Below are 13,025 nucleotides of genomic sequence, written 5' to 3' on the forward strand. Positions count from 1 at the left end.
TTGATCCCCAATTAGCCATTCATTATTTGATTAGCTCATTTAGTCTGCGTGTCATCGGTTTGTATGTCAGCTCATTCGGCGACGTGTTAGCTTCTAATCAAAGAGCAGGGCACTACGAAGCCCCGGTGAAGCCATTTACAGGCGGTGGGGGAGCGATAGATATTCATGAGATCGTTTTAATCTGTAATAAAGAGCGGAATTAGCAGCAGCGTTGAGAATATGAGCCTTGCTGTTGCAGTAATGCGACGGCGCTCCTCCGTACGGCCGGCGGCTGGACAGGGTGTGTGTCGTGTGGAAGTAACGCGCTGCCATGGATGAACAGCGCAGGGGGGGTTTCAGGCCGTCTCCAGAAGGTTGTTCTGCCTCCTCGTTCAAAGTGAGGGCGTGAGAAGGGAAAAGATACACGATGATCGGGTGTCTTTTATTTACACGCAGTTTATCTTACAGGTGAACAAATAATCCTGACAGAGCTGAACTCCTCCAGAGGGGATCCTGAGTTTATGGAGAATATATGAAAAGAGTAAATGCAATGCGTACCTGGCGTCCCTCACACCTTGGTTGAGACCATGTGCATCATCTCCAGAGCTGCAGCAATTAAGTCAATCGACTGTTTTAACTATTTGTAAGCAGAAAAGTCCAAAAGCTCCTCTTTAAGCGTTTTAACTGTAATTTAATTGTGCGTTCACAAAAGTAATATCTATATGATTTAGACTGTTGACTGGAAATGGACAAAAAGAAAACAGCGCATCTAATTGATAATGAATGAATTTATTAATTAAGATAATAAGTAATCATCAGTTGAAGCTTGAATAATTCACACTAAATATTAAAAAAAAAACACAAGAGGCATCAGCAGATTCTACCATTTATTACACATATTACATTCTTAAATAAAAATGCTCCACTTAACAGTTCTTGCATAGATATCTTACAATACCAATTTAGAAAAAGAATTATGAAACAGACCAGTAACAAAAATAAATTTTCTTCTTCCTTAATAAAGAACATTACCATACTAACATCATATAATACAAATAATATTTTAAACACTTTGTACAGCAAAACATTTGAACAAAACCAGAGAACTTAAGATTAAAATGGTGACGGTAACGGAGGAGGCGGATGTGGAGTGAAGCTTTATGGATCAAAGGTTGATATGAACGCTTTCAGATTAACGGAGCCACTGCAGGTCGGGTGAGTCGTGATGTTGTCGTGGTACCAACAAACCGGACGAGTCCTCCCTTCTCGTATCCCAGGAAGCAGATAGTTACTCAGTTATGCTTTGACATCCCTGTGATAAGATAAAACCACCATTTCCCGACATGATGACACCGGATCCCCAAATATGTGGCCTGAGGATTGGCACAAAAATCCATTGTCTCCAGCGGGTATTTGTAGTTGGAGTGGATTTTTCCTTTAACGTGGGCCTGACTCGGTCGCTTGTAACATACAGGGGCCTTCAGCAGGGTTTAAAGAATCGTCGGTGTTGGATCACGTTGATCAGCAATATGAGGGTTCTTTGGTTTCTACCCAGTCATGAACGAGACTTAATCAGACCCAAGAAGTTTGATGTAACCATTTTGTGTTTGTGTTTTACCGATAAGGGAGTCTAAATATAATAAAAATGTATCTTTCTAACTCTGTATAAAAGATTCAGGTGCGTAGGTGGCCGTGCCTCACAGCTTTCAGTAGATGGAGTGAATTCATTTATCTTCCTCCATTCACCCCTGAACATTGTGTTTGTCTGGAAGCAGGGTGGGCAGATGGTTACGACATGTCGGATTATTTTCCTGACTTGTTGAGGATTGTACAATTCCAAAAATATACCTATTTATGAGAGAAATAACACATTTACCGAGCCGAACAATCATTTTTTCTAGTTTAAGCATGTCCGTTCAGTTTGTAAAGGTATTAAAAGGAGAATCAGCAAAACAAGTTTGTCAATTTCCTCACTTCGCTGTGTTGTTCGACGTACAGACAAACAGAACATTTTTGTTACCAATCCTTTTTTTTTCACATACTTAGAGGGGTCAAACAACTGGGCAAAATCCAACAAGTAGTTCACAGGCATTAAGAATCAACGGCTGCCGGTTCATCTGCCCAGTTAGAAAACTGAGCAGATGAACCGGCAGAAGAGCCCCTACGGGGGTCGACTGAACTTAAAACTGTCCCAACCGGCAACGCATTTAGCCGTAGGGCTGGAAGAGTCATCGTAGTCTACCTTACAAAAGGACTGCTGGGAGCCTGCATGCGGCCCTCGAGAAAAGGTGCCCCAGTGGAGACCTTTAGGCCGTACGGGGGTGGGACTGCTAGTGGTTCAGGGTGAAGAGGGCGGAGGGGAAACACACACACGGACACAAGGAGGGCGGTAGAGATCTGAGGATCTCATACACTGACACATCAAGCGCGGACGAACACAGTTGCAGACCGACGGAGTCAGTCGGGGAAGCCACTGATACCACGACGCGGCGCGACTGATGGCTCGTGGTCACTCTGATCGGGTCACGAATGGACCTGCAGTCAATGGTTCTTGGTGGCAAAGTGCATCCTGGACAAAATGTTAAGTGGATATTTGACGGAGTGCTCTGACAGACTAAGCTAGCAGTGCGTGCACATGGAAGTAGTGCGGTAGCTAAATATAATCATGTAGTGCAATGTTTTTCGCGTGAACTAAAAGGAGGTCTATAGAAGCGCTGGAGACGGCCTACGGCCCCGTTACACACAGAGCGTGTAAGATCTCAAGCTATTTACAAAAGCGTCCTTCTTCGGGGTTACACGGTAGAGGACTGGAGCCTGTGGCTGCCTTCACGCTGGGTTGGTTGGTCTGGGGTTCTGAATTCTGCGAGGCAGCGGTAATGACTCCGTAGGGGACATTCAGACAATTTCTGACCAAAGGGAACCGCGCTAGTTTGCCTTCGGGACGACCTCCCTTCAGGTAGATCGCACATACTTTCTTGAACACCCTTGACAAAAGTTTGTATTTCTGCGCAAACAAGTCCAACATTCAGCCCAACCCGCCGTGTGTAATCCCCCTCACTAAATCCCAAAGGACGGGTCTTTTCCTCTGGGTTTTTATTAACCACTGGATGTTTAGGAATGGTCTCCAGCCCACCTGTGAAACACCACATTGACTATTTGCAGCGTGTGCCTAGAAGCTAACTTCAAGCAGAGCTTCTTCGCTCCTGCCTATGAGACCATGAGCTCCTTATTTTACATTTGTGAACAATGAGTTTGGCTCCAGCTAACAGTAGACAAGAGACGCAGGACGCCGTGAGGCGAGTCAGAGCGTACCGGTTTAAGATTTAATGATTTAATAAGAAAAACAATCCGTCTCCTTCCACCTTCCTCACACTCCTCTTCTGCGTCTCTCTCCTCTCTGCGTCTCTCTCCTCTTCTGCGTCTCTCTCCTCTCTGCGTCTCTCTCCTCTCTGCCCTTTCTTCTCCTCCTACATTTACAGCAGTTAACTTGTAAATGCGCTTATCTTTGGGCAAAACGTTTGAAGTGTGCGTTCAGCATTCCCACGGACAACAGCTGTGGACAGAGAGGGTGGAGGGGTGGAGGGTCAGAGGGGTGGAGGGGTGGAGGGATGGAGGGGTGGAGGGTCGGAGGGATGGAGGGGTGGAGGGATGGAAGGATGGAGGGTCGGAGGTGTGGTGGGGTGAAGGGATGGAGGGGTGAAGGGGTGGAGGGGTGGAGGGATGGAGGGGTGGATGGGTGGAGGGATGGAGGGATGGAGGGGTGAAGGGGTGGAGGGGTGGAGGGATGGAGGGGTGGATGGGTGGATGGGTGGAGGGATGGAGGGATGGAGGGGTGGAGGGATGGAGGGGTGGAGGGGTGGATGGGTGGAGGGATGGAGGGATGGAGGGATGGAGGGGTGGAGGGATGAGGGGTGGAGGGGTGGAGGAAGAGGGAGGGTTCGTGGACACTAAGTGGATTTCATATCTGTGGGGCCTTTGCAGATAAATGGTAATTTATTTGATCCTTAATCCAGGAGATAAAACGCACAGGCTGATTTAATGATTGGAATATTCATGTGGGGAAATCATTTTTTCACCTCACCGTCTCCCCCATCTCCTGGTATTTGTTGACGCTAACGGGATCTTCTGTTTGTTCCTCGTCCGTCCACCGGGTCCACCGGGTCCACGGCACAGCGATCGGTCCGGGCTCCGGGTCCCTGTTGTTGTTTTTTTCTCTCCCTCAGACCAATCAGTCCCCCTTTGATCCAGCGCTATCTCATTAGCTGCAAAGCCACTAGAGAAGAGGACCCAGGAGTGCTCATGCTAATCAGAGCTGCTGGACGGCCCGCAGCGTCCTGAGAGACGGCAGGAGACCCGTAGCAACTCTGTGACAGAAAAGTGTTTCTGAAGGGGCTTTAGAATCTAGATGTCAACATGGGCTTTAATGGAGGAGAAGAACTATGAGTTGGGTTTGTTTTACGCTCTTTTTTGGGTTTGGGGAAGATGTGATGTATGTTTTATACCTAAGAACTTTACAGAAATGTGCTGGAAGCGACGCGTTCCTTATAGTGTACTTTGAGTAACAGTGTGTAGCATTTAAGGGACCCATTGGCAGAGAAGGAATATCAGTGTTTTTTTCAATATGAGCCGTCTTTTAAAAAAGAAACGTCTACAGGAAGCCGTGATGGACAAACCAAACACTGGCTCCAGATGGGGCGAGTAAGTGCAGTGAGCGAGAACGGTCTGGACTCTGGTACCTCTGGTACGTCTCCAACGGCTACTTCTTAGTCACGTTAGTATGAATCATGAATCAAGACCTGCCTATTCCGCCTCTGAAAGCACTCTTTGCAGAATTAAAGAAAGCATGCACTTTTCCATATACGGGTGGAATAGAGTTTTGCAGAATTCAATATTGATTTGGCGTCATAAATAAAATGAATGTTAATGTTAACGCTGATAAGGCTCATTGATTAACAAGAACATTTCAAAAAGGGCCTTCAAATCCAAAGCGTTTGCCCATCCAGCCCTGCATGTTTGGCACATGGAGGGAAAGTTTCAGCTGGTGACAAACTGCAACTCACTGCCAATTGACCCGAAATCCGACACACTGCACCGTTAAGGCTCATCACTGTTGTTGTTTATTGAATTTAAACCTAGAAATATTGTAATCTTTGATAAAAACGATCAATTTAAACTGTTATTCAATTTCAGCTTTAAGCCACTATGCATGAAAACACGCTGGCCGTTAATTTGCGTTACTTGGTTTTTAATACGTCATTAATCAGAACAAATTCTGGAGACTTTTTGGAGGGAGAAAAGATAAGCAGAAATAATAAGCTGTAACTGTAACTGTCCCTCTACTAAGTGCAAGTTTCAAGACTCGAAATAATGAATGAATGCTTGTGTATGAACGAATGAGGGTTCTGAACAAAAACCTAATAAACACATTGTCAGCCGTTGCTCAGATTAATAGCAAACGCATCAAACAACATTTCATTTTCAGCAGTAAAAAAAATCAGTTCTCAACCACTATGCTGGATCACTGCTTCCCTCACGAGATGCCTAATGGACACACACACACACACACACACACACACACACACACACACACACACACACACACACACACACACACACACACACATTCATACCATCAAAAGCCTCACAAAAGTGCTACGATCCCCATCCCTATGATTGTACTTCCTTCTGCATCCCTTCGCATCTCACAATATTTTAGCATGACTTTGCATCACCCAAGCTACAGAAAAACAACCAGCAACAGAGCTTTAGTAACAGAAACCAACGAAAGGAACCATCTCGGACGTGGGTTTCTTTACGTCGCATTTAGCGGAACGAGTGTTAGTAGAGAAAAGCTGCCGCCGGGTACAGAGGCCTCGTACGGGGGCGGTCTCCCGCTGGGAGGCCCCGCCCATGGCTAAAGGGCAGTTCCACGCTGGAGGTTTTTGGTATCGATTGCTGAAGGCTGCACCGCGGACCCCCCTCCAAGAGGAACGTTCACACTGCTTCACCTAATGAAGGCGGGCAAGGCCGGCTGGCACGATGACTGGGCGTGAACCCCTCCCCTCCCCTCCGCCCCCCCCGCCAGCTTCAGGGAACCCTGCGCCTCCACCAGTCAACGGCAGCGGCTGTTAAGACTGCTTGCATGCGCTACGGGGCATATGGGTGGTGGTGGGCGGATGGAGCAGCGGTGTCAGCGGTATCAGTAATGCCCTGATTGGAAGGAAAGCTTCTTCTTTTTTTTGTCCTGCTTCTTGTTAAGAGAAAGAAGCAGGCGGCGTGGAAATGTGCTCGACACAGTTCCTGCCTACGACTTATCCTTTTGCACATTGTATGTTTTCAGTGACTACATTCAGTTCACAGATGAAAGTCAATTGAGAATGTGTGTTTTTTTTGAAGACGTGCTAGCAAACCACCCCAGAGGCCTCAGGCATTAACATGTATTTCACTTACTTCCCAATTGCACTAATCACAAACATGAAGGTGACCACAAGACTCAATCCTCCACCAACAACACGTATGTTGTGGGAAAGAAATCCCAGGAGCTTGTGATCCCAATGGTTGTTTGCATTATATGAAAACGGTTTGTCATATAATGTAGAAAAGTGATATCTTAGATTTCCGCGTCGACATTCAAACTCACTGTACACGAGAGGCAGGGTAGGAAGCTCCATGAGGACCACGGACACGGTTTCAACGTGGTTTGTGAAAAAAGACCTGATGCAGCTGTTTAACTTCTAGGTATTATTCGATGACAGCAGTGTTTTTCTTTCCCTCTGTCGTAAACCACCAGTGTTAGCGGTGCTTCTTGAATGAGAGGCGCCGACAGCGGCGAGGGACACGCGGGCGATCGCTGCAACCGAGAACGAGCCGATTTCTCACTTCAAAGGATTTGGAATCGTTTGTTACCTCCAGCCAGGAGCTAAGACGCTCTTCTACTAAACAACAGTTGCTAAATTCCGACTGTGAAAAAAGATCTGGGAGCAGAACATATAATTCCAGGAAGAGTGTGTGTGTGTGTGTGTGCGTGCACATGAGCTTGTGTGTGTACGTGTGTTGCAAAAAGCCTGCCATGCAGTGTTTTGTTCATTCGTTTAATAATTATTATCCTAAATCGTATTAGTCTTATCTCAAGAGGAGCCTTGAGCAGAGGAACCGCAGTGTAAGTCTGTGTGTTGTTGGAGTGTGTGTTCTTGTTCTCTATACAATGTGTAGCGCGAGACAGAAGATTTTTTTGTGTTTTTTTTAGGATTTTTTAGGATTTTTTTTTCTTGAGTTTTTTTTTTTTCAGCTGTAGAAAAAAAAAAGCACAGATAACATTATATAAAAAAAAACAAACAGAGTCAGTGCAGTCAATGCATACGAAACAGGCAAATTCGACTGGGCCGACGGGTCCGCGTGTGCTCGGCGCCGCCACGCAAAGGTTCGGTTGGCGCCTCGAGTCCCACGCAAGAGAGCGGGAAGCAGCTCCTCGGCCTGCGCTGACGCCCGGCGGCCCTGCCAGGCGAGGAGAGACCCCCGAGTCTGTGAAAGAGCTCCAGGACCACTCACACAATCCAAAAGAAAGAAGAGAAAACAGGTTTTCCTAATTTTTCCAACGCTGCCTTACTCCAGTCAGCGTTCGAGACCACAAAAGGTCACGCGAGGGTTTTGTTTTTCAGCTGGAGTGAGTCGCAGGAAGAACAGCGCCGAAAAAAAAACGAACAAACCTGAAGCCCTCTTTGCTTTTATTTCAGTCCAAAAAAAGTACAAATCCCTCTTGTGTTGGTCCGATTCTGCTGTCTGTGTGTTCATCCACTGGTTGCCTACAGACTGCAGAAACAGAGCTGGTGCACATGCAGATCAAAAGACCAACAACGCTCTCCTTCTCGTCCCACACATTCGGTTGAAGTCATCTTAAAGCTCTTCTTCGTTCTTTTTTTTTTTTTCTTTCTCAAACACAATTCAGTGAATTTTAAGACGTTAAAAAAAGAAGTGTCACTCTGCTGCAATAACCACAATAAGAAGAACTATCGTCCTCTAAGTAGAAAAAAAAGGGAAGAAAGTGTCGCTGCGCATTTCTGTCAGATTGCCCTGCGGAGGCGGCGAGCACTCAGCGTAGGTGAGCGATGCAAACACCCGCCGGAGGAGAGCCGGAGAGCTGCAGCAGCCCCCCGCTGGCCGAGGCCCGAGTGGCGTGGAGGAGAAAACCCCCAGCGTCCGGGCCCCCGATTGTCAGCGGGGCCGGATATCAGTCCGGATAGTCCGTCTCCTGCAGATTCGTTGTTGCTTTCTTCACATAGATTACTGAAGCTGACTGCGGCGGATGATGGTTTTGGATGTTCCGTGTATGAGAAATATTGAATAAAACAATGGAAAAGTATTCGATTTGCAAAGCCGGTAACCACTAACAACAGACTAGAGTATATGGTAGTTAAAGATTCCTCACTGAACTATCTGCTCACCTAAAGTGTTCTTTATGGTTCAAACACGCTGACTACAGAGACGGAAACAAAGGCGGCGTAATGTTGTAATTGAGTAATGTAAGTATACGTTGGTTTGGCAGTGTCCAAGCCCCCAGAGCCACATGACAGCGGCCGGGGGTCACCGGGATGATGCATTCAAAGACGTGTGTGTGTTGGGTGCTCGCTATTGCAAGTGTGTAGTTTTAAAGAATAAAAGACAACAATCTAGCTACTCCTCGTTTCCCTCCTCGACGAGACGGCCGCCGCTCCTTTCCATCGCTGCCGCCCCGTCAGATGGATGCGGCGCCGTGGCCGCCGGCTGCTTCGTGGACGGGGTGAGCAAGGCGGGGCGGTTGGTAGCTTCAGCGCCCAATCCATTTTTTCCTCTTATCTCCTCCTCCTCCTCTTGTTTCTCCTCTTACTTCTTCCCCTTCTCGCGCTCCTTTTCTCTTTTTCCCTCAGATGTGCCTCTTCATGTGCAGGGCCAGGTGGTCCGACCGGGAGAAACACCTGCAGAGACAAGTGGAGAAACCGGGTCACGCCAACACCCCAAATTCAGTATTTAATTCGATATTTAAAGAAACACAAGAAAGGAGACGTCAAGAAATGTTAAAGTGAGTCAATGCTGCAGGACAAAGACATTGTGAACCCCAAGAATGAAAATAAGAAGAGGCACAAAAGTGCAATTTTAAAAGACAACAAGAATATATCAGGCAAGTACTACTGGTCAATGCCACGAACTCTGTATAAAGTATGAATGCCCCCCCCCCGATCTAACGGGCTCTGTGTATATTTTGGGAACTCTCCATGATCTCGGGCCCCTCGAAGCCCCCTCTGGCTATGTGTATTTGCTGGAAACGTTCCACACGCGCAGCCTCCCTCCCTTACATGTTGGCCCTTCAGTTAAAGGCAGCTTCAATAATCTCTGAACCACGGCTCTCTGTATCCTCGTCGGTCCCACGCCCCCTGAACTCACCACCGTGCCCTCTGCTTTAACACCAGTGAACCTTTATGGGAATAAACCTAAACCTGAACCTAATAGGGAATTTAAAATACTGATGAGCTGGGCCAACTGCATTAAGACAAATATTAAGTGATATTTGAAAATGTATATTAGAGCCGGAGTTTGAATGGGACTGATGCAACAGATAAAATTCTGATAATGGCATTGATTAATAATTGTATTGTAGCATAGTAATAGACTGTGTTGCCCCTCAGCATAATCTTGCTTGTGGCCCAGGACACGTCGAGCAAGGCGACCAGAAAACGCTAAAAGGTCAAATAATTAGGAGACGTTTGAGATACAACGGCACCAACGCAGCCGACTGCTCTTCCTTTTAAACGGCGGTGAACTTCAATACTCTTTCTTCATTATGTCACAGCAGTTAACCCGGGACGTACAGACGAACACCGGCCCATTCAGCCTCGGTGATTTCCTAAATACGACTCAAACGCGACCATAAATCACAGGCAGACCTCCACCGCTCTGCACTCAGTCCTCCAGCGCCAAGTAGAATATTATTGTAGCCACTCATACGATATGCATGGGGAGCATAGACAGTAATGCTCACAGGCTGGCGGTACTCTCATATGCCGGGAAACGAAACTCAGCAGGACTTCACAGGAGAGAGAGACATAAAATCAGGTGCTGCTTGATGAGTAATATAAAAATCCTAACGTCACAAGCTTTTTCATTTAATTACATCATTAAAGCTGAACATTTCCAATAAAAATGAATCGCAGAGGATACGACTAAAGGAGAGGCAAAACAAAATGTGGGCGAGGAGAAAATGAGAAATTAAAAATGTAATTTGCCAGAGGCTTTATTCATTATTAATCAGACAAGGCTATTTATTGTGCGTGTGTGTGTGTGTGTTTAGGCGAGCTATCCAGACAGAGCTCAACACTCAAAAGCACAATAGAAAGTTGTGTACGTCTCTCACATTGTTTGTTCGCTTTCTATCAGTCTTCAGTAATTACAGTCACAGCAACGTCACATGATTAAAAAAAACGGTTAAAAATGTCCAACTCAATCAAAGAAGCCGTCCTCACAAAATCACCTTGAAGGAGATCTGTGACCAGCGTAGAAAAGACAGTTTAAAGCAGCCTAATGCGCCTGTGCATTCGGTATCGTAACGACACAACCGCAAAAATACACCACGTGTTGCCATCGCTTCGTTACCATGGTAACTGTTGCCATTAACACAAAAACGTTGGTTACAACATGCTAGCTGCGACCGTTTCATACCGAGGCGGTTACACGGCGTCCCCCCGAGCGTCCCCCGGCGTCAAAGTAGCGACGCGAGACGTCTCTTACTGCTTAACTGCAACCTTAACCGCCGCCGTCACACCATGAGCAGGTTTTCCTTTCTGCTGTGTGTGTTTCTGTCTGGGCAACTTCAAGGATATTAGTTAAAGAAGTCAAAATGTGGGCCAGCCCCCCCCCCCCCCCCCCCCCCCCCCGTCCCGTCCTGTCCCCCCCCCAGACATTTAAAATGTCCTCAAGTTGTCCGGTTCCAACGTACTACTGATAACACGATGCGAAGGTACAGTTGAACTTTGCCCTCTTCTCTGTTGTCTGTGATCTTGTGTGGCCATGTGGTACCTACTGTACACCTCCACCAATCTGTGTGTGTGTGTGTGACTGGACAGATGGCCATGCCAGTTACTGTGTCACTGCTGGGGCGCGGAGCAGCCAGACCAGCTGGTCCCCCCCCAAAACCCCCCAAACCCCCCCCACACACACACTACTTCCCCTCCTCTAAACTCTCCTTTCTCCACCTCACTTCTTTTTGTCCTCCTCCTCATCACTCCTCCTCCATCCAGAAACATCGGGGGGTCCCCGCTTGATTAGGCCGGATTAATGACAGACTGCAGTGTGTGTGTGTGTGTTTCCCCAAGAGAAATTGTGTCAGATTGAACAGTCCATCTAATGTTAACCTCTCCATGGCTGCCACTTTTTTCCATTCTCATGGTAATATTTTAGTGGGCTCCACCCACCACAGATGTGTGTTTGTGTGTGTGTGTGTGTGTGTGCTACTGTAAAGACACATCCTGGTTATGTTAAGCATGTCTCCATCTTCTTTGTAATTTCAGTATCAAAAAGGCTTTAGGTTTATCCTAAAGGGATGCTGGAAATATGTAAACCCGCCCGTTGATGCTTTCACACAATGAGAATTTTGAATCCGGCGGCTGCTGTCCGCCTCTAATCTCATTACGCAGCTAAACAGAGCCGCATGTTTAAGATAAAGTGTTCAGAAGTGTGCCCCGGTTACACGTCTATACACATTCCCCATTAATGAATCCCTGTGCTACCCGTGCATGGTTGGGCCCGTGCTGCTGTCACACAGAGCTGGTTGAAAAGGTTTCCCTTGAATAAATCAGACCGTAACTTTGTGAAACAAACACAACGCCGGCCCCACATCTCTCCCTGCTCTGTTGACTCTAGTCGTCCCAAACGTCGTCCCAAACGTCGTCCCGTGGAGAAAAGAAAGAAAACTTTGCACGCCACGAGTTCCGAATGGTGGCTCGGGGCGTTCGTAGGGCGTGATAGTTTGAAGCTCTGTAGCAGCGAGGACGCGCTGGTTGGATGTTACTGAAATGTCTCTCTGAACTTGTGGTTCTTTTTCTCACACTGATGTTCATCCTTTGCACTGATGGTTCTTTGGCAAAACATCCAAACGCAAAGTTAGCAGACCTATTAAAGGCTTGAAAAACGCCTTTGATAGTCTCTGCAGACTTTGATGCATGCATCTTACATCTGGACTTTTACACGTTTGACTTTGCGTCTTGCTGGTGTGCGCGCGCGCGTGTGTGAGTCCCTGCAGACGGCGTTTGTGCGTGAGCCAAGGAGGAGCTAATACAGTCCCAGCCCTCAGCCAGGATTAGAAGCTTCCAGCAGGTTTCTGGAGGGGTTTATGTCTAAAGCCCAAACTAGAGGGAACCCGCTACAGCCAATTACACTGTCTCTAGGGCCAACGTGTGTGTGTGTGACTGTGTGTGCGTGTTATTCACCAGAAAAGGTAGTGCAGGCCCACACACATACAGAGAGTGTGTATGTTAAAGTGGAGCTGGCATCTGGTGCCACTCAATTAGCTGTGACCAGCCTGCCAAGAGCCAGAATCCATTTAACTTCCAGCACAGGGGCATGGGTAAGCACACGCACACACACACACACACACACACACACACACTGACGAAACACACACTCCACCTCCGGGACCAAACAGAGATACTGTGACGTCTCTGGCTTTTGTCCACGGGGAGATTGCTTTTTGTAAGGAGCAATCTCTGTCGGACACGAGTCCCTGGACCAACGAGTCCTCACACAAAAAGCCAATAATACGTTATTTGTTGGAGGCATTCCTACGGCCTGAAGCCTTTTGCTATTTAAATGAATTCAAAAATTCCTAATCGTTAAACTGAGTGCATTGTAACTCAAAGTCTTGAACCAGATAAGAAGTCCCCTGAGCTCCTCCTGTCCCTCTGAAAACGACCAGGTCTCTCCTACGCCGTGTTTTGTCTGTAAAAGGGACGATGTCAGGACTTCTGTGATAAGAGACGTGAAAAAGATTGCTTATGCCATGACGCCCCCCCCCCCCCCCT

At 47.1% G+C, this 13,025-nt stretch overlaps 1 protein-coding gene across 1 annotated transcript in view; it reads right to left on the reverse strand.

The window, feature by feature from the left end:
* Positions 1–853: 853 nt before the first annotated feature.
* klf7b (Kruppel like factor 7b) overlaps positions 854–13,025 on the reverse strand; it is a 60,696-nt gene continuing 48,524 nt past the window's right edge. Inside the window, exon 4 of the mRNA XM_040201650.2 lies at positions 854–8,930. Coding sequence (XP_040057584.1) covers positions 8,879–8,930 — 52 coding nt within the window. The 3' untranslated portion in view covers positions 854–8,878. The remainder of the gene's footprint in view (positions 8,931–13,025) is intronic.

Source organism: Gasterosteus aculeatus, chromosome 16 (genome assembly GCF_964276395.1).
Source record: "Gasterosteus aculeatus chromosome 16, fGasAcu3.hap1.1, whole genome shotgun sequence".
NCBI lineage: Eukaryota > Metazoa > Chordata > Actinopteri > Perciformes > Gasterosteidae > Gasterosteus > Gasterosteus aculeatus.